Here is a 22,580-nt window from a genome sequence, read left to right on the forward strand (position 1 = left end):
TTTAATTCATATCTATGAAACTATGTTGCTAATTATAAGATTCTTTAAAATAAGGAGAAAGTCATCTTAGTTATGAGTGATAGTTTAGAAAGAACAATAAGACCGAGTCATTAATGAAAGAATATTCATGCCTTGAAGAATTCCCTCTGGCTGCCAGCGATGTCTAATCACAGGGAGAAAGTCTTCCTTCCCCAGATCAAAGGCTAGAATGCATGTAGTTTTCAAAAAGGAAATTTGGGCTAGAGAAAGAAGAGTAAGGTACTTAAAATGTGACTCCATGCACATGAGAAAGTTGCTAACAGAAGTTAATTTTTCAAACATCTACCTGTTGTTGGAACCCTGTGCTATGTGTTAGTCTAAAATTCCAAGATACGTATTTTAGCATATTCTCTTGACCACTGAAGAACGCTGGAATATTGGTCATTAGCTCTCCTGATGACAGGCCCACTCTCAAACTGTGGCTATCCTAGCACATTATTCCAGCACATTCAGAGTTTTTAAAGCAGACAACCCACAGCAAGAAGCATTTTCTTTCAGAAAAAGAGGATTCTACTTTAACCACCTCCAGACTTAATCAAACCCTTGGCATGAAGGGCAAGAAAGCCACATGTACTAGCTTGGAATGACATGGTCAGCAGGTTTGACCAGCCTTATGACTTTGGCTGTCCCAGGAGCAAGCCATGGGGACACCAGGGGAATCAGAGCTCAGAGTGCTGATTTGTAATAAGAGTGTAAATATGACTCTGTAAATCAACCACAGAGGGAAGGCTCTCTCTTGGTAAAGCCTTAAAATTATATGTATTTCATAAACACGAGCTGGAAATAGTAACCACTGTGGAGAAGAAATGGCCTGGTCCCATTCTGACCCCAACATTTCCAGACACAGTGGGTAGGGAACAGCCCAGTGAGCACCCACAATCTGAATAAGGAATCCTCAGTCCTCCGTGCCTTCTCTTGCTAAGCTTAAGCCCATTATAGGGAAACCTAATTGAGACTAAGCCATAATTTGGCAAAGCAATCAGCAAACCAGGCAGTCACCAGACCAAAAACAGTCATTCAGACAGCTTTGCATGAGACAGGAAGTCTAAATCGTAAATGAAAAGCTGTTGTTTGTTAGAGTCCTACTATGTGGTTAATGCTGTGTTATTAAGTGCTTACCTTGCAAGTGTTTATGCATTGTGACACTTAAATCTCACAACAATACTGTGGGATCAGTACTGTTCTTCTCCTCACCCACCTACATTTCACAGATAAAGAGAGGTTAACTAACTAGCCCAGCATCACACAGCTAGTAAAGTGGGGAAGCCAGGACTTGATCCAGGTTTGTGGCACCTCCCAGCCTATGCTGTCAACCCCCATCACTCAAAGCACGTTCCAGAGACCAGCAGCGTCAGCATCCCTGGGAATGTTAGAAATGTAGCATCTCAGATCTCACCCCAAACCCACTGAATCAAAATCTGTATTTTAACAAGATCCCTAGGTGATGTCCTGATTTCTCTCTCTGTCTCTTAACTGCCCTGAAACCTAAGAAAACTAGTTCTTTTTTGTTTTCACAAATGTACATAGTGGTTCTCAGACTCTGAGGTGCATCTGCATCACCTGAGGACCTTATTAAAATAAGACTTTGTTATAGAAGAGTCTCTTGACTGTTAAGGGAAAAAGGGAATCTGTTTACTTACCTCCATCATTTGCTGTCCAGGTCAGAGGAAACTTCTGCTAGGTAACGGAATCATATTTGCAAATTTCTGAACTTGTACCAAGAAAAATTTCTCAGTAAAAAAAAAAGTTTGAAGGAAAATAGAGACCCAAACCTACAAAACAGAATCCCAGAATCTGCAAAGGTAGAATTCATGCATTTCTGTTTTTAACAAGCCTCCAAAGTACTATTCACATCTGAGTTTGAGAACCACTGACCTTTGGGAATCTCAGTAAATTCTGTATTTGCAAGAACATGAGTCAGTGAATTCCAGAATTGCTAAGCAGGCATAGAGCATTCAGAAATTGAATGTCAGATGTCCATCCTACATTTTTTTAATTGTTTTTGTATAAAGCTTGAACTTTGTTCCCCAGATAGTCAGGAGTTTGGGGTCACCCTGAGCTTGCCTTCAAAGATAAAAGTAGTAATGTCTGCCTACTCTCTCTAAGCAAGTCTCATGAAATGAAAAGTTCCTAGCTGTTGCAAATAGTTGGGCCTAGAAGTGTTTTCAGCAACAAAGCTATCCGCGCTACTATGAGTGTTTTGCTGAGTATTTTGTGCCCTAACTTGTAAGGATCTAGGTAAATTCAGTCCGTCACACTTTAATTCAGTAAGTGCCTGATTTGTGCTGAGCTCTGTATTAAATTCCGGGATCCCATTGCTGTTTCTGAGACCAATGGACCCACTGTGTGGCCTCCCTCCCTTCACAGTTGGCTTAAGGAGATCGAACAGGGTTCCCTGTATGTGCTCAGTGCACTGGCCCACGGAGCATAGAGGGCAGAGAAGGGAGAAGCCAGTCACCCAGTGGATATGCTGAGGACATAATTTGACGAAGCTTTGAAGCTCATGAGGGGAAAAAAATTTTTTTTCTGGGTGGCTTTCTTCTAAATACTGAGTTAAACTTTTTTTTTTCATGCTTTCAAGAAATCTCATGGTAACAGCATTAGTAATATAACATAAATACTAATACAGAAACTCAAAATCCTAAGGCAATCAGGTTATGTGCAAACACAAAAGAACATGCCAGAAGGTGAGAATTTGCTGTGTACCTAATTTTGTTAACACATTAAATGTTTCCAGATCCTCTAAGAAAATATTAGAGGTTCAACCCAATATACAATATATGAAATGTGACCTACTTTCCTAGCGAAAGTTATAGGTCTTACCTGTAACTTTAAAGCTCATCCCACTTAGGTTTAGCATCTCATGTGATAATACATTCTCTAATTCTCTCACATTAATTGAAATTCACAGACTAGAAGTTTTAGTATTTCCCAACTTTCAGCCTAAAAGTCAGAGTCAAAAATTCCCATGGCTTTCAGTCATTTGGTTTATGAGCAACACAGAAATTAAGCTGATTTTAGAATCCATAGTAATTACAATAATGATAACAATAAAGCACCTAATGTTTGTGTGCTGTATTGTGGTTGATGAATCCGGAAACCTTATTATCCTCTATGAAGTGGATATTAGTGAGGCTCAATTATCAGATAAAAATCAAGAGGTTCCTAGAGGTCAGCGGGCTCTGCCATGATCACAGCCGGCTGCTGGATAACAGCCAGAATGTACACCTGTACCCAGGGCCTCGCCACCACCTCACAGCTGCCTCCCCAAGTCATGTAAGTTCTTGGAGTTTCTAAATGAAATCCATAACTCAGCAAGCATAGTGGTTGATGCTGACTTCAGATCCCAAGTGCTAGTTTCACATTTGTCATTATTGCCACCTTTGTGCAGCAGGCAGGTGTTTTCTTATCAAGGCAGCCGAACCCGACTGGAATGATGTCCACAACACTGGCAGGCAGTGTCAAAGGTTGAGGCCATTACCTGGAGGAATCAGGTCAGAAAACAACTAATAAGTCAAAGGAGTAAGTTAGGAATTATCTTGATTATTTGCCTACACAGCCCAAATTCACTCTATAATTGCTCAAACCATTTCTATTTTTGCATTTAATAGGTTTTGCAATGTTCTTCTTTGAGCAAGAAAAGAGGGAGCCTTTTACATTTGTCTGAGTGCAGATTTCAAAACCATCTGCATCCACTATAACTAGGAGGATTGTAAACAAGAGCACAGCTTTCAGGCAAGGCTTAAAAATACACTTCTCATTCTGCCAGATTTGAAAGCAGAGAAGCTATGGCATTGTTTTGGCTGGGTTTGTTTTTTTTGTTTGTTTGTTTTCAGGGGCGGGGGGCGGTGGGGGGAAGGGATGTTATGTTTTGTTTTTTAACCCATATCTCAAAACAAGTAAGACGGTTGTCTTTTTTAAATCTGGGAACTGGTATAAAGTGGCATCTGCCATTGATTGACTATAGCTTTGAGCAAACCAACTTATTTAAGCCTCAGTTCTCTCATTTGTAAAATAACTATAATAAGAGTACTTACACCATAAGGTTGTTATCAAGAATTAAATGACAATAATGCATAGGAAGTTCTTAGCATTTTTCCTAGCACTTAATAAGCTGTTGGTCTTGCTAATGATTTCCTTATTTGACATTATCCCCCAAACCAGAAAAAAAAATCTACTCTTTTTAATCAGACTTTGATATTATCCTCTAAATTTTATTTTACATTTAAAAAAATTAAAATATTATGTGTGATCAAATAATGCCTGGAATCTCTTGAAATTCTGTTCCTTTTATTTTTCATATCAACATATGATAATGCTTGGGAAAACAAGAAACTTTATTATGCTATTAGCTCTATTATTTAATGATTTTTTGGCTTCCAGAAAGGGTATCTGATACTGTTCATATCAGTGTATCTCATCAGCTACCTGGAGAATTGTGGGAAGTAACTATGAGCCCCTCCTTCTCAGTCCTAGCAAGTAATGAGTTCTGGCTCACTGACAAGTTCCAGTGCCAATACAGTCTTGTAGAAAGATTTGAGAATCTGAAAGCCTGGATTCAAGTTCAAATTCAGTCATTTATTAGCTGTATGTCCTTGAATAAGCCACTAACCTCTCCAACACCCCATGGAGCTGGGGGATTAATGGGCTTCTTATTTTTCCTTCTTGGGATTATTATGATTTGCCATAGAATGAAAGTGATTTTAAAGCACTACAGCATTAGATCACTTAGTATCATTATGGCAGACTTACTGATAGTATAAAAATTATTGATAATAGGGCCCAGGCTCAGATAATGAAATCATAAATAATAATGCTTTGTGAGAACAGGTTAATTTTGATCAACAAGCCTCTTTCACAACGCCAAACAATAGATATCACTCTTCTTTTATTTTTTTAAAAAAAATCTGACCGGTATTTTAAAAAATTCAGCAGCTTTTTCCTCTCATCATTTTAACATAAAAACTCTAAATTTAAAATTCTAAAAGCAAGGTTTCTTCCAAAGGGTCCTCCTCCTTTGCCCCAGGGGTTTGAGATCATTAGAGCCAATCCTACACAGTTTGCTTTTTGATAAACAGAGAAATCCAGATAGAGAGTGGGATGAAGTAAGATTGTTGAAAATATAGTTCAGGATAATACTGAACTATTCAGGAATCTGGTGCCAGACTGCTGGGGATCAAATCCAGACTAGGTCCATGACTGTGAATAAGTAATCAACTTCTCTGTACCCCAGTTTCCTCATCTATAAAATGGGAATGATAATATAGTCCCTTTGTCATAGGCTTGTTTGGAGAATTAAATAATTGTTTCCTCTAGGAACCTTAGAATTGTTCTTAGCACATAATAAATATAAGTGTTAGCGATCATCATCTTCAAAATGGACAGCAAGTTGTCTCAGATGTAGAACAGAGCTCCTCAATTGTGTGTGGTTGTCTCCAGCTCAGGTCCAATGCTCCTACTCTATGCTCCTATTGAACCTTGTGCTACTATCACGGTAGTTTTGTAGCTATCATTGTGCTTATAGTGTCTGTAGCTTTTCAGTCTTTGTATCCCCAGTGCCTGCCATAGTCCCTGTTCCAGGGGTGTGCTGGTAAACCAGCTCTCTAAAAATAAAAGCCCGGATTCGTAGCATTTACTGATTTCTGTGGCGTAAATACTCCCACCATGGCTGATGTCAGGGTACCAGTGGTTTAATAACTGGCCTGCCAAATTTCCAAATGTTTAACAGTTAGCTCTTGCAACCCTGTCTGAGCTGGCTCCATTACACCACTGCCTATTGCTTAGGCACTCAGTAAAAAGGTTAATCAGTCAGGCTGGCTGCTGCATCAAGTAGCACTGGATATCCACAAAAGATGACGGAAATGACAAAACGTAAAAGGAAATGTATGGGAGTCAAATAGTGTACTAGAGATAGTGCCTTGTTTTAAATTCCGATTTTCCAAGGCATAGAGATATTGAATCAAAGAAATCAAACCACAACCCTTGTAAAGATCCAGTTTCCATGATAGTGAGTCAAATGTTCCTTATTTCCAGACAGTCTCTCCTTGCCCCCTCTTTCCTTCTACTACTTCTGCTATAGTTTTATTTGAGCAGTTGCCAGAATCATGCCAACCAGGAGCTGGAAAGGTAGGAGGTGTACCTGAGCTGATCCACCTTGCCTTAGATTCCTCCTCTTGACTTCCTTCCCTCCTCATCACTGACATGCATTCCTAAGTCCTGTATTGCAGCCATCCCACCCCTCCCTTGACAGTAAAAAGGAATCTAATTTATCCTCACAGTTTACTCTAAATGGCATGCCATCCTGGCCAGGAACTAGCCAGGTGACACAAAGAAGCATTTTTCCCATTCCAACTGCTTCCAGCAATCCTCAATTCCATTTAGGTGAGCAACTTTCCAAATGGGAAAAGAATAATCCCAAATCAACATAATTTGAAGCAAGCATATCTCAGACTACTGCATTCTAACCACAGATTTCAGGCTGGCAGTCTTGGGACACAGTTTGCATCAATAATGGTCTTTCTTTATAAGTTAGTGTTGCATTTAAGAGTATTATGTCTCTCTCTGGCCCTCTGTATTTCTTGGTGCTAGAAAGGCTGGGATCACACAGTTGTCTCCTCTTGGGAAAGTAAAGATTTCTCTCTTGCACCTGCCTCCTGAAGATGAGTCTTTCTGTCTCTGAACCTGTGAACACCCACACACGAGCATAATTTCCTCCTATACATGAGAGTTCTCTATAGTGCGGATTCAGTAAAACATCAATGAGAGCATACACCATTTGAATCTATAGATTATTAACTATCTTATGCCTATAGAGATCAATCTACAAAATTCCAAATTCCTGCCATTTGGGGAACAGAGATTAGCCTAAGAGCCCTTCAAATAAGAGTGAGGATGGTTATGCACAGTATTTATGGAGTAAAGTAAATATGATGTGCTAATTGAATGCTGAGATCTACAACTACCCTTCCTCTATCACTAACCAACTGCCAAATGTTAGAAACCAGGCCTTTGCCCTCCCTCTGAGCGGGTGACAAGGGTCATTACTGGGGATATTGACCAACCCAAAAGTACTGACACAAGGTAGTTAATAGGCATGTGCTTCCCCATCAGATTTCTAGTTTTCTACCACCCCACTCTTCAATATGAGCTGATGAGCCAGAATTACCATACAAGGAAGAAAATCCTATAATTTCAAAAATGATGTATTAAGGTTCTCTACAGAAATAGAGAAACAGAACCAATTGGATGGATGGATGGATGGATGGATGGATGAATGGATGGATGGATTTTAAGAAATTGGCTCACAGGATTGTGGGGGCTGGCAAGTCTGAAATCTGTAGAGAAGGCTAACAGGCTAGAAATTCAAGTAAGAGTTGATTTGGCAGTCTCGATTTTGAAAGCCGGAAACTCAGGAAAGATTTCTATGTTGCAATCTTGAGGCAGAATTTCTTCTTAAGCCTTCAACTAAATGGATAAGATCTACCCACATTATGGAGGATAATCTGCTTTTACTTAATGTCAACTGATTGTAAATATTAATCACATCCACAGATACCCTCACAACATCTAGACTAGTGTTTGACCAACGATGGCGCCATAGCCTAGTCAGTCTGACACAAAATTTATCATCACAGAGACTAAAACAAAGAAAAGCAACTTGGAGGAAATTATGCACGGAGAAAACTTTATAAAAATATTAATATTCTCAGAGAGATAAGAGAAAATATTGTAAACACAAAACAGGAGCAGAGGGCTATGTGTTTAATTTAAAAAAAAATAAAATCCCTCAGCCAATAAATAAAGAGCCTTTGGAAATTACAACATAAATGAAAATCTCAAAAAAGTTTCAAAAGTTGAGAAACTCTCAGAAAGTAAAGCAAAAATCCACAAAGATGTAATATAAGAAAGACAAAACTAAAGGAAGAGCCAAAAGATCTGAGATCCAAACCATAAAATTTCCATAAAGACAGAACACAGAAAATGAAGGAAAGGAAATCATCAATGAAATAATTAAAGAAATTTTCCCGAAGTTAAAGAACAAGAATTTCCAGATTGCAAGGGACCAGTGAGTACCCAGTATTGATTGAAATAAACTCACATTAAAGCATATCATTGTGAAACCTCCGAAAACAGGAGGCAAGAGAAGATACTCCAAGCTGTTAGGAAAAGAAATCAGGTCACATATAAACTTAAGGAACCAAAACAACTTTGGATTTCTCCGAAGTAACATGGAGGGAATTACTTAGAATTCCATACACAACCTAACTAACAAAGAGGTCTAAGAGTAGAGAGAGACATGTTTAGCTATGCAAGGTCTCACAACATCTACCTCTTACAAACAAACCCCTTCTCAGGAAGCTACTGTAGAATGTGTTCTAATGACATGAGTATGGTACCTGTGATAAACTCCTATCTGGAAATATCTTGTCTTTTACAGTAGTAGTGGGATGTGGAAAGCATTTTCCTCCCTATCCTGGTCTCTGCTCTTGCAATCTACTCCTTGGGTGTCTCTTACTATTCTCACTAGCATTTATGCATGAGGTTATTAGGTGAATTTTTGTGGACTGGCAAGAGATCCAAACCATTACTTGGCATTTTTGTGGCAAGCTGTGTTCCAAGTTCAAAATAACCAATTTGCTACTAATCATCTTTGGAATTTGGGACCTGCCTTCAATTTGCTTCAGAAGGAATTAGGAGAATGCATTATGACCAAGTCCATGCACCCCGAGCATTACCAGCGGCATCCATGGCTCATCAAGTCCTCTGTTTCCACAGGCTATCAGTGTACCTGTCTCTCACAGTTCACTGGGAGAAACTGTGAATCCGAGATCACAGCCTGCTTCCCAAATCCCTGCCGGAATGGAGGCTCCTGTGATCCGATAGGAAACACCTTCATCTGCAATTGCAAAGCTGGACTCACTGGAGTCACGTAAGTTCAGATTGTGCAAGTCTTTATGCTGCTGCTTGTTGCTAAGAAAACAAAACAGTAAATAACTAACTGGGGTAAAATATTTACCACTAAGAGACCAGCAAAGGGTTAATGTCTTTATATAAAGAGTGCTTACAAGTGACTAAATATTAATAGGGATTATCTCTAGCTAACAAGGTTATAGATAACTTACATATTTCACTTTATACTTCTCTATATTTTCAAATTTTGATGTAATTACTACATATCCTGTAACCATGAAAACAATTCTTTTAAAGAAAGCCATCTCTGACCCCCTATATTTCTGAGATAGACATACTGTCCATTTCCCCAGAACTCATGAACAGGATTCTACTGCTTTAGCGTTTTCTGATCATTCTGAGAGACTAAAGCTTACCTTACGTTGGCAAACTTTCCCCCTGCCCGCCCCACCCCCCAAGCAATGGAGAAATTAAAGTGTTAGCCAAACGGAAAGGAAATATTTTAAATTCTTAGTAAAATGCCACTTTCAACCATCCTTGGTGGTTTTAGAAATATATACATGTAATCTCAAGCAAGTAATATTCTAATTACAGATCACTCTCATGTATTCATTAAAGCAAATCTCCTGAGGACTTTACCAGGAAATACTTAACTGACTTCGAATTGTTGGATGTAATTTAAAGTAACAAAGCTGCATTTATTTTTAAATACTCTGTGATTCTGACCAATTTCTAACTGACCTGGCCTCTACCTGTTCAAATTAGGGACCTTTGACTACATTTTTAAAAGTAGATTACCAAAAATATAGGTGATGGGACCTTTTAAATGAACATTGCAGAACACTTGCCGAAGTAGAGAAAAGTAAAGGATAAAAGGTCTGTGCTCTCAGATAATTTTAAACTAAGAAGGAGTAAGACTTAAATGGTTGCCTTACAGTTATACTCAAAGCAAGTCATGGATTGCTTTAAAGAGAATAAAAGTAATTTAATTATTTCTCACTAGAATGCTTTAGTCAGTTTTTTCTGGTAATCTGCATTAGCATTACCCTTTAACATAAGCATAACATCTGAAAGATTCATAGAAATGTAGCCCTCCACCTACCCTCCTACATACATACTCCCTGTCACCCCAATTTCCCAGAGAGACCAAAAATTACTGTAACGATTATAGGAACGTGTCAGAACCAAAGACTTTCTCTTCTCAGGAAACTATAATGTGTATAGTTTCACAGCATTTTATCCTCAATTCTACAATCCCAAAAGCTCTGAGAACTGACAGGATTGAAGATAAATTAGTGGCAAACTAATTCGGTGGCAAAAACAGCCAAAACCACTATGAGGCTATGTCTAGTCTTTATTTCTCTCAATTAGAGTGACAATCCGTATGTATTACTATCAAAACACTGATATATTTGATTATGGGTCTTAGGCCGGGACCAGTTCCTGGGGTTGAGAGGGTGGTATTTTACATTATATGAAAGATATGTACTATAGGTCATTTCTAAAATTGCAACATTTTAAATTCTAAAATGTATCTATCTGGACCCAAGGATTTGGAGACCGGTACCTTTTCAACAGCACCTGTTCTTTTTCTGCTCCTTTTCTGCCCCGGGACAGCCTTTTCTCTTCCCCACTTCGATAGGGTCAGACTAGCTGGGAGAGATTGTGTGGGAGAGACACACACCTTAATTTATGCTGATGACACAGGCCACCTCCCCTGCGCGCGCGCGCGCGCACTCGAACCCACACCGGCACACCATTTTTGTGGTGCTTCGTGTACCCTTCAGGGGCTTTATTTTCCTTTTAAGAAATCAGTTTTAAGCCAAGCTGCAGCATACAAGCCTGCGTCGGCCGGCCTGACGTTTGAGAGGGGGCTTGTGTGTGTGTGTGTGTTGTCTCGAAGGTGCGAGGAGGACATCAACGAGTGCGAGCGAGAGGAGTGCGAGAACGGGGGCTCCTGCGTCAACATGTTTGGCTCCTTCCTGTGTAACTGCACACCCGGCTTCGTGGGCCAGTTCTGCGGGCTGCGCCCGGTGGTGGTGCCCAACATCCAGGCCGGCCACTCCTACGTGGGGAAGGAGGAGCTCATCGGCATCGCCGTGGTCCTCTTCGTCATCTTCATCCTGGTGGTCCTCTTCATAGTCTTTCGCAAGAAGGTCTTCCGCAAGAACTACTCCCGCAACAACATCACGCTGGTGCAGGACCCCGCCACCGCGGCCCTGCTCAACAAGAGCAACGGCATCCCGTTCCGGAACCTGCGGGGCGGCGGGGACGGCCGCAACGTCTACCAGGAGGTGGGGCCCCCGCAGGTCCCCGTGCGCCCCATGGCCTACACCCCGTGCTTCCAGAGCGACTCCAGGAGCAACCTGGATAAGATCGTGGATGGGCTAGGGGGCGAGCACCAGGAGATGACCACCTTTCACCCTGAGTCCCCGCGCATCCTCACAGCCCGGCGGGGTGTGGTCGTGTGCAGTGTGGCCCCCAACCTCCCCGCGGTGTCGCCCTGCCGCTCCGACTGCGATTCCATCCGGAAGAATGGCTGGGATGCAGGAACTGAAAGTGAGTAGGAAGTAGTAGTGCATCATTATTTATTCCACTGGTGTTCACGGGGAAGCTGCCGGTGTGTGGACACTGTAGAAGGGAGTTAGGGAAGGGAGAGAGCACCCGCAGGACAGAGCACTCACTGTGACATGTTCTGGCGTTGAGTGTCTACATATCAGCCCTGATAAATTGCTCTGGTTCTTATCCCCATTGACAGATGAGGCTCAAAGAACATCATAAGCTGCCCACGGTCACACAGCTAGTAAGAATAGTAAGAATCGTTAGTAAAAGCCTGTGAGAGGTACTCCAGTCAGGGGTTGCCAGACTCTAAAACCCAGGCTCTTCTCACAATAGCGCATCATTGGTGGTAGCTGCATAAGTGATATAAAGTGTTTGTCTGGAAGGTCAGAAGAAGAGCGTGTCCCCAGGATTATTGATTACTGGTGGAGTAGAGGGACATTTGAGTTGGACCATGGTAGATTAAAGGTCTGGGGAAAGGAGGGCAATCCACGCAGAGGAACCCACATGATCAGAAGAAAAGCAACTCATTCTGTTTATCTGGAATGCAGGGTCCATGAAACCAGAGGGTGAACCACCAGCAGGAAAAGTAGTCTGGGCCAGATAGATGGTGGTGTTTCCTGATCCTTTGTAGCAGTATTCTAGGCTAAGTCAAGAGCCGCAGGTGCAAAGGCCCTGGGGTGGGAAAGACCTTGACATGTCAAAGAACATGAAAGAGGTCAGTGTAGTTGGGGCTTGATGAGCACCAGCGGGGAGTGGGTGCATTTTATCTAACAGGAAGAATTTTAAGCAGGTTTTTAAGCAGATGAGTGCCATAATCTAAAAATGGCTCTGTTCCTTGGAGAAGAGACCAAATAGGACCAAAGAGGAAATAAAACAGACTAGTTAGATGGCCTCTATGAGCATCTAGGTGAGAGATGGTGAGTGTTTTCCCACCCTAACATCCGTCAGGATGAAATGAAGACAAGCTCTAATTTGACCTGTGACTTTTCATCAGGTCAAATGTTTATATTTAAGCAGCAGAGACACCCTGGGTAGCAGGAGTTTCTGAAGGCCGGGGTTATAGTACTATGATATATGTTGGGGTAGAGGGTGCAGGGGAGAGGCAGGTTTCAAATGAAGCTGGGGAGCACATGCAGATGAGGAAATAAAGGGGTTCTTCATGGAGAAGGGGGAGTTCCTACTAGTGTCTTTAAGCTTGAGTAAGATTTTGATAGGAAACTATTGGAGAGAGCCTTCTAGAAGCAGGGTGTATCTGTATCATTGGATGAGAGGGTGTCTGGCTCTGAGGGGTATTCAGGAAAAAAGTGAGACTAGAGGTGAAAGTTTGGATACCTGCATGCGGCATAGTTGAATCTCCAGGAGGGTGAGCTCACCGGGTGAGCAGGTGCAGAGGATGGTCAAACTGGGCCTCCTAAAGAATCTTGAAGATGCCTCCGTGTGGGAGGTGGGCATTGGGGAGAGGCCAGGCTAGGAGACAACAAAGAGAGAGCAGAGAAGAAGAAAGGGTTGCGTGTAGAAGCTGACACTATCAATAAGATCAACGGGGTTGAGAACTGTAAAACTGTCAAGGAGGACACAGGCTAAAATGTGTATGGTGCTTGATGTCTAGAAGATTCTTAGCGATCCCAAGAGTGTTTCAGTGAGTTACCAAGACAGAGTCCAGAAGGCAAGAGTTCAGGACAAAGAGATTTATTTGGTAAGAAAACAGAGGCATCAGATAAACAGAAAAAGCCATCACTGTAGTGTGGGGATCCTCTTAAATTCAAATAACTTGCCTAAGGGCAAGTAACTAGTAAGAAGTGGGATAAGGATTCAAACCTAGTACCTCAGAGTTCAAAGCCTGTGCACTAATCATCACTGCCCTTGGAAGCTTTAGCAGGAAGGAAGGAGAAGGATGCAAGAGGGAGAGGATCTCTCAGTAGAGAAGGGCCTCCGCTCTATTATAGTGCTGCCCCAACTGTGCTATTTGCTGACTTTGTCTTTCTGGAGACACGTTTATATTTCAAGTCAATGCCTTTGGACTTTAACCATAAATATATTCCCTCTCAAATCATTTATAGTTAGACTTTACGAAAGCCTTGCCATTAGCTAAAGGAAAGGCTCTTTTTTTATTTAACAATGAAAAAAAAAAAGGGAGTTTGAATAAATGAAGGAGTAGAAAAAGGAATTTTATACACAGCACTATATTCACCAGGGTAGATCATTTGTCACTTTCCTCCTTGTGTTCAGGACTAAGCCCAGTGCCCACATCATGCTTTTCCAAGGCATATCTTCATATTTTCTGTGATGTGGCTGTTGGGAGGTAAATTTTTCCCTGGTGTCCTTTCTCCACTTATGTCAGTTGTTCATTGAACTCATCATTTTGCTGTGGCTTCGGCACATTCAGAGCTACAGTGCCTGCTACTGACATCACCCTTTGTGGAAGAAACAGTAATTTCTCCAGCCACGAACAGAAACAACTTTTCCCTTAATCACAAGTCACCATCTCTTTGTACCATCATGTTACATGATGATGTGAAGCTTTTCCTGGTGATTATTTCCCTCCACCCACTTCATAATGTGACAGCTTTATTTTCAGAATCTACCTCAGGCCAAAACTCGCATTTCCCCCCAAAGTATTATTGGGTTTTTATTGAATACATTTCCTTCTTTGTTAAGCAAGTCCGTTAGCTGGCAAGACAATCTGTAGGCGACTAATTCATTTTTCACTTGCTAATTTCAGGAGATGGGTTGTTTTTACTGCTTCCTTTAGTCCATTAAATAATGAGATAGCAGCCTTGGGGGCGGGGGAGGGGAGAAGGAGTGTGTTAGAGTTGTTCAGGCTGTCTTTGTATGGCGAAGAGGAAGGAAGTGTGTGGATAAGAGCATGTCTACACCACTGACTGCCGTCTTAGAATATAGAAACTGTCATTGTCAAAGATGATGTGACGCTGCCCTCTAGAAGGCGATGCCGAGAACTCCACTCGCTCCCCAGAGATAGAAGTTAGGATAAATGTAATGGCATTCTTGCCTATAAAATATGTATACCCCTATTTTAAAAGTAATCTCATTTAACCTGGTGTTGACACCACATCAGTTCATGTAAATGATTTAAATTAACTCTGAATGGCAAAGAGCAACCCAGCCACTTCATCCTCATTTCACTCTTCACTTAGGCTTACTTTGAGGAGGGAGCAGCTACTTCGGCTGTCAGCTATTTGGAAGCTCATTTACCACAGGTTAAGGGTTTTGAATCTATAATGTAAATCATTTGATTGACAGACAGACCTTTGCCCCCAGTGGCACAATCAATTCTCTATTGTGGAGCTAAATTATTTTCCCTGAGCAAATGAAAGAGCGGTGAGAAATGAACTCTGGGGGTGGCAGGGCTGGAAATATGCACCAGGTAACCAGTGTCATTTATGTGTGTTCTCTGACTGTCCACGAAGACAAAGGAGTTGATGACCCGGGAGAAGTGACCTGCTTTGCAGGCAGTAATAAAGGCAGCAACTCTGAAGTTCAGTCTCTGAGCTCCTTCCAGTCGGACTCTGGTGATGACAATGGTAAGAAGTCATGGATTTGTTCCCCGAGGGTGGGTTCTGCTTCCTGTCAGTGATTGAGAGGAAGATGATGTGACCAGTTTTGTTTCTTGACCTGATCGTGGGCTTTTGAGCGTGTTCACCAGCTTTTATGTTGACTCCGTCATTGCCAAAGGAGCACGTATTGCACTGCAGCTGTGAGCAGGCCCACGGCTCTGTGTCAGAAGCTGACGCAGTTCCCCTGGACCTCCTGTAACGCGTCCTCTTTGATTTGGTTCATGATGGAACCACCTCATCCCAAGTGATACTCTCTAGCAACCAATGTGATTTCTTTCTTTTTTTATTTTATTAATGATTATCTTCCTCACTATACATGCAACCTCCATATCTTTAGAAATTAGTTCAGAGGCAAGACCGCCCCGCCCCACATAGAATCTCTTTCCCGTAGGAATGGCATCTTCATTCATTTGAATCCCACTTATTATCCTTTGGGGTCATGGGCTTTTGGAGAATCTATTGAATACTTTGGATCAGCTCCTTAGGAAAATGCACATACTCCCAAAACATTGCATGCAATTCTGTGTGGTTCATGGACCTCGTTGACACTCCAAAGCTGCTACCTCTACTTCTTGTGAACTTCTGTTAATGAAAAGGATACTGGGCTAGGTTTTCAGAGGAACCAGCTTTGGAGGATGGGTTGGTCTCCTTAGGGCAGAGGAGGTAGCAGAAATGGTCATAAAACAGCTATGTGCTGGTGAACCAAGAATAATTTCCAGTAGTCACCCACAGAGATAGTTAGTCTTACCTTATGTCATTTTCCCATTTATAAGCAAGTGGCAAAATTGAATATTAATTTATGTTTGTTTATGTAATCATTTATGTAATCATTCAACCCATAAATCCTTGCTGAGTTTCTCCTGTGTGCTAAATCCTATGGTGGACATTTTGTACTCAGAAGTACAAAATGAAAACAACATAGTCTTTGCCCCCCAGGTAAATATAGAAACAAATGAGCTCTAAAACTGTAGAAGCAATCATGAAAGTGAAATAGTCTGCTTTCACCCCCAAATCTCTTTCACCGCAATACCTGGCATCCCTGAGAGGTACCGAAGCTTCAGTGTATCTGACTGCTGGGATGGCAAACCATATAACAGTGGATTTCTTCTGACCATTCTCAGAAGGGCAGGGGCACGCCTCCAGATTTGTTTGCTTCAGTGCTCACTCTTTTCCTCATCCCCAACCGGTAGGAAAGCTGTTGCCGGTTTGTGTTTCATAGAGAAGCAGCCGAGAACAGATTGTTTCCGGACTCCGGGCAGCAGCTCCGACAGTGATGCCTGGTTGACTACTCTCATGGTCTCTGCTGTGTCTGCCCTTAAGGTCACACACTAGACCTTACACGCTTAACATTCGGGGTTGGTCCTGACTAAAGCAGGCAGTGTTAGGAATTTTCAGCAAGTTAGTTTTAAACCTGATCACCTACCTCTCTACACACTGTTGTTGCTAAGTCAACTCATATAGAACACAGAAATCTCCTTCCCTGATTCTAACTATGTCAGAGGCCAAATGATAATGTCTCTCTACACTTCACTGGTGAAAGCTGGGCCTTGGATCGCTCTAGGCTATCAGTGGCATCTTGTGAATGTGAAGCCATCAGTCCTGCAGAGGTTATCCTCCATCATGGCATTTGGTTTGGAGCAGCATGGCTGACCAACAAAGAATTATCTTCAGGAATAGTGAGGTCTTCCTATAGAGCATTTGGGAGTTACTAATGAGAAATTAGCATGAGCTTGATGAGCCATTGCCTTCCTGGATTGATTTCACTGGACCAGGAGATGTGAATTTATGATCCAGCAATCCCTGCCAATCATGCCTTTCAGGAAGACTGACCCCCAGGTGTACTGCCATTTCCTTTCCCTTCCAAGAATATTGAGGTCCTTATAGACAAAAGTGTCCACTGGAGCACTGCGTAATGGAAGGACTATGGGAAGGCTTTGGGTGTTTGCATGCTGCATCTTTTTTGTTGTCACTGTTATTGCTGTGTGTTTAAAATATATAACTAACCTGAAGCTGTCCTTCTCTCTCATGCCTTCTTTTCCTGGCCACAAGCGTCCATAGTGACTGTCATTCAGCTTGTCAACAATGTAGTTGACACTATAGAGAATGAAGGTATTTACTTTTTTCTTCCGTAGCATTTCTTTGTGTAAAGAGTTATCCTTTTGGAAATATCCTTTTGGGAATATTGCTTCCTTGTTACTTTGAACTAGGGGTGATTTTAATCAGCTAGCAACAGAGGGGGCGGTAAACAGGTGATTTCAGAGGAGACGCTGGATGTTTCTCCAGGAATTAGTGAGAATTTTAAAATTTTGAGAAAAAAATCTAGTTCATATTTTTTAAATATGTGGGGTGTTCTTTTTACAAAATTTCTTTCAAAAGAGTACCTAATTAGTTGAAATACAGATTAATACTAAATTACATTCTTATATTCAACATCTATTCACTGAAACCTACTATGACCTAGGAAAACTTAAGAAATCATTCAAAGCTACAATTTAATGGGGATTGATTTCAATCAGGTAACTTATATTAGTGACTTAAAACAGTTAAGACCCGGTATAGATGGGATTATCTTTTTGTTTTCTAAATAACAATGGAGAGAAATAGCAGCATGTTTTTCATCATCTAAAATGTTCTCTTACCCTCTTCACATGGTTTGGATTGTCAGTTTTACTTCTTACTTTGTATTTAAACAGTGTCTGTCATGGATCAAGGACAGAACTACAACCGAGGTGACTCTGCCACGACCCCAGCATAACATTTTACTGATGTGTTTTGAATTGCTGAGTTTGTTCTTACCCTGTCCCTCTTCCTCCATCCATTCTGAGTTTCTTTAATCTGAATTTTGCATGTTCCAGGTGTCTTGTGAGCTTGGTATTGGACCTGAAAGCCCTGTCCGCATCCCTCCCCCAGCCACTCCCCTATGTGTGCAAGTCATCCATTTGTGTGCACATTTCCCTGCCTTCTGTGGTCCACAGTATGGCAGATGCATCTCTCTCTGCGAGCATGTTGCCAGCCTGGCTCTGCACTTAGTGTGTGGATAGGAAGAGAGAATGGAGAAGGGGGGTCCTAGAACTGTGTTTCTTCAACATGCCCTTGCTGGCTATCTCTTACGGCATGGCTGGGCATGAGGCTCTACAGCACCCAGGCACCATCTCTCAGAGGTGCCATCGCTTTGTTCTCCCAGGGCCAGAGCATGGCTGGCCCCTGACTGACCCCTGTCAGGAGCATGCACATGACTTGGCTTCTTAAGGTCTGTTGGATATTAATTGCATGTCAGGCCCCTTATGTGTTCCTTTCCAAAACCTACCCCAACCTCCAGCCTGGAGGAAATTAACTGTCACGGCTTTTCTCCTACAGCCTATCACTGGGACACTTCTGACTGGATGCCTGGGGCCCGCCTGTCAGACATAGAGGAAGTGCCCAACTACGAGAACCAGGAGGGAGGGTCTGCACACCAGGGCAGCACACGGGAGCTGGAGAGCGATTACTACCTAGGCGGCTATGACATCGACAGCGAGTACCCACCTCCTCATGAAGAGGAGTTCTTGAGTCAGGACCAGCTGCCCCCTCCCCTGCCGGAGGACTTCCCGGACCAGTATGAAGCCCTGCCGCCCTCCCAGCCTGTCTCACTGGCCAGCACACTGAGCCCCGACTGCAGGAGAAGGCCTCAGTTCCATCCCAGCCAGTACCTCCCTCCCCACCCATTCCCCAATGAAACAGATTTGGTTGGCCCTCCCGCAGGCTGCGAATTTAGTACTTTTGCCGTGAACATGAACCAGGGCACAGAGACAGCAGGCCCAGCAGACAGTGTGTCTCAATCCTTGCACAATTCCAGAGGCACCTCATCCTCGGATGTGTCAGCCAACTGTGGCTTTGACGATTCCGAAGTAGCCATGAGTGACTACGAGAGTGTGGGAGAGCTCAGCCTCGCCAGCCTTCACATTCCCTTTATCGAGACTCAGCACCAGACCCAAGTGTAGAAGATGCACCTCAGGTGCTTTGCACTGTTTGTTACGGAGAGTGGAAGGAGACTGGCTGGGCTTGTGTCTCCATGAAGAGTAGTGTGTTACGGGAGAAGGAAATGCAGTATTTTCCACTAGGAACTTCATCACAAGTCACGCTGTTTCCAGCAAGCTTGACTACAGCTGGGTGAAAAGGAAAGGCTCGGAAACTGTTTCTAAGAGGTGACTGATGGCCCTTGCACTATGTGCTTGCATTCATGACCAAGAATGCACACCGAGTTTTTAAAGGGGGAATAAATTTCACCCAGTAAGTTACATAGTCAATCTTGTATGGCTTTGTGCAGTATTGTGCCCTGGAAAGTGTTACAGCATTAGTCTTTGCAGTATTAATAACTGGCAACAAGCAAAGAGGCATGTAATTTGGAGCCAGTGGAGGGGGGGACTAAATGAAAATACTAGTTATGATTGTTGGAAAAGTTAGTCTCTTAGGCAAAAGAAAAGAGAAACAAATATTATTAAACAAGAAAATGGGCTGAAGCCTTTAAAAATCAACTCTATTTTTTTTATAAGCTGCCCGATTTTCAGCTATAAAATTAGGTTTAGGTAACATGTTTAGTATGCTTAGTTATTTTTGTTTGTTTGTGTTAAGCATCCAATATGATATAGTTGGGTTTTATGATCTTCGAGAAAGGTATAATGTAGAGGAATATGAGGATATTGGGGTTCCATTTTGTGGGTTGGGGAGGTTAACATGGTTCAAACATTAGGAAGAATGTGATTATCTGTTTTTGTGTTTTCCAGTAAACATTCCCGACTGTAACTATAATTTTAACATTACTGCAGAAATTGGCCTTTGTTCTTAGAATCAGGAAATAAAAAGAAAAAAAAGTAGTATTTTGGTACTCTGTTCTCTAGAATAAGAGATATTTAGCAGTTTGAGCAGAATTCACAAATTTAGAAGAGCATAAAAGAAAATATAACACTTTCAAAGTTTTCAGCCAGATAATCACCATTCTTGATAATGCAGATAAAATTTGAGTGTTGTTCTAAATCAGTATCATCATCAGTATAAATGCAATTACGTTTTTAAAAAGAAGAAAGTAGATAAGTTCTTGTGTATAAATTATAATAGCGTGTGTGTCTGGGCCTATGTACAAATATGTGCTTGCACTCAATAAGGCTGCTCTTGAGGAAAGCTAATGTGACGGTTTTAAGATATGGACTGTTTTAAAAATCCTGCCAGCAAGGCAGACCTTTCAATTTCTCTAATCTCTATGATGTTAGAGAAACACCAAATGCCATATTTTACTCCAGTTCAGTTCACTTTATTTTGGTACTGCCATTTATATTAAAGCAAAACTGCGCTTTTTAAAAAACAGTATTTTGTTATAATTTTTCAGAACTAAACTCTTATTTGAAAAATGTGTAATGTTTAATTACACCCTAGGGTTCTCCTCCCATCTGACATGTGGACTTTGGCCATGAGTTTCCAAAATTGACAGGGGAATCATTCCACTGGAAACATAATAACTCAATACTTGAAGCTTAAAGTTGACAAGTTGAGAGACTTTCCTCTTTTGCTTCAATCAGATTATGGCCACGTGTGCAGTGGCCATGGTAAATAAATGCATATTTGCACTATCTGCTTAACGAGCAAATCTGTGTCCACAGTTTCTTTTGACGTATGGCATTGGTGTGTAATTGTGCTGTCCGGAGTCTGTATCATCCATTCAGCCATATTTTAGTTGCCTCAGTTGTGTTTAATCCACTTCTTTGTCGGAGTCAGTATTTCTGAAATTTTTTGTAAAACAAAATTTCATTCTCAAGCTTCTTGAGTACATGGATGCACTTCACAGATTTTTCAACTTTTCTCCTCGTACTGTCTCTTGGTTGGACCTATTCATCGAAGCATTATCTGCACTGTGGTCTTGAAATACATGAATTTCACTAAGGCTGCTTTTGAGAATAAAATCTTTGGTATATTTCTAATATAAGAAGCACATTTGCAAGAATCATGGAGAAAATGACAAACTAATGGTCTAGAGTAGAATCACTGCTACACTTTTAATAATGCAATGACATAAAAACCATCAAAGTAAAACCAACAATCCATTTCTTGCCCCCAGGAAATATTAGAATGAGATTAATGCCAGTGAGTCACTATTGCTTACACAGCATCTCCTCCAGGGAGAATGCCTGACTGACACAGTAATGAAGGAATAAATAGATCTTAATGCAGTTGTGAAGTCACCCAAGAAAACTGTGCCCACCCTTTGCTCTGACCTATATAAAATGCCTCTTTCTTCAGGATAGCTTCCCCTGATTTTCTGCAGAGTAACTCTGCAGCTAAATGTGTACCAGTCAAGCATGAATTGTGTTTTGATTCATTACCTTTAAACACATATCTTTTCACTTTTTGGAAAATTAGACTTCCCTGTAGATTATTAGATGGTTTTCAGTCGGGCTAAGGTGGAGCTAAGTGGTATGACTGCTGATTCGAAGAGCTGGAAAGGTCCTTAAGACCTATGTGTCCAACCTTCTTATTTTATAAAAGAGGAAACATGCCCAGAGAGGGGCAGGCACTTGCCCAAGCTCACACAGGAAGTTAAGTAGCTGAACAGGAATTCAGATTCATCCATTTGGCCAATATTCTTTCTGGATAACATTGTTCGCCAATGAACTGCCTGCGGCATGGTATGTGCCAGCTTCTGCTGAATCTTCTGCCTTTCTAGCATTCCTGGTTTGGAATATGCTAGAAATAATGAAGATTATTTCTCTGGAAGCCTCATGATCTCACATTTTCTAGCAGCCCCCCTAGGAAGGGGGCAGCTACAGAATTCACACATTTCTTTGGACGTTTATCAAAATGCTGCTTTTGTCAAATGAATGCTTTCTAAAATGAGGATGGGGTGATAATTTCAGGCCAGCCATCAGTTATGGTGAAACTTTGTTTATCATATTACCTGCTGGGTGCATTTTTGTTTTTCTTTTTTTCTCCTCTACTAGTGCTGGCATTTGTTCCTACCCCCTCCGCTGTGTTGAACCACATGGAAAATATTTAAGCCAATTAGTGTCTTTCTCTTTTTTCTAACATGTATGTGCCACTTCCCAGAAGCCATTTTCTATAGCCCGTTGTAGGCACTTTACTTGTATTGCACACATTCTGGTTAAGTTTAGAGTAACTGGACTGTTAATGTTTGTCATATAGTAAGCGGAAACTCTGGGACTGTAAAAGATGAATAAAGTAAGTGTTTATTCAATTTCTTGTACAAGCATTTTGCTGCTGAGTTCCATTCCATGTCAGCTTTCCATGTACTCATGTCCTGATCATCCATGAAATGCCATTATAGAAGACGTAGTGATGTGAATAGGTCGAGTCCATGCGTTTGAGGTTTGCCCTGTCAGAGAATCAGTGTGAAGGCGTGGCAGGGAATTTAATGATGCTTTCCTGGAACTTCCCTGGGACTTACCTTAAGAATCACTAGCACAGCCTGGAAAAAAAACAAATAAGACATTTCACCACCAGCCAAGT

General features: G+C 41.6%; 1 protein-coding gene across 1 annotated transcript in view; it reads left to right on the forward strand.

The window, feature by feature from the left end:
- FAT3 (FAT atypical cadherin 3) overlaps window positions 1–22,308 on the forward strand; it is a 603,882-nt gene extending 581,574 nt beyond the window's left edge. The window contains exons 23-28 of the mRNA XM_015585981.2: window positions 8,815–8,968; window positions 10,853–11,508; window positions 14,940–15,053; window positions 17,136–17,195; window positions 17,780–17,815; window positions 18,444–22,308. Of these exons, the coding sequence (XP_015441467.1) occupies window positions 8,815–8,968; window positions 10,853–11,508; window positions 14,940–15,053; window positions 17,136–17,195; window positions 17,780–17,815; window positions 18,444–19,066 (1,643 nt within the window). The 3' untranslated portion in view covers window positions 19,067–22,308. The remainder of the gene's footprint in view (window positions 1–8,814; window positions 8,969–10,852; window positions 11,509–14,939; window positions 15,054–17,135; window positions 17,196–17,779; window positions 17,816–18,443) is intronic.
- Window positions 22,309–22,580: the final 272 nt, after the last annotated feature.

Source organism: Pteropus alecto, unplaced genomic scaffold (assembly GCF_000325575.1).
Source record: "Pteropus alecto unplaced genomic scaffold, ASM32557v1 scaffold12, whole genome shotgun sequence".
Taxonomy (NCBI): Eukaryota; Metazoa; Chordata; class Mammalia; order Chiroptera; family Pteropodidae; genus Pteropus; species Pteropus alecto.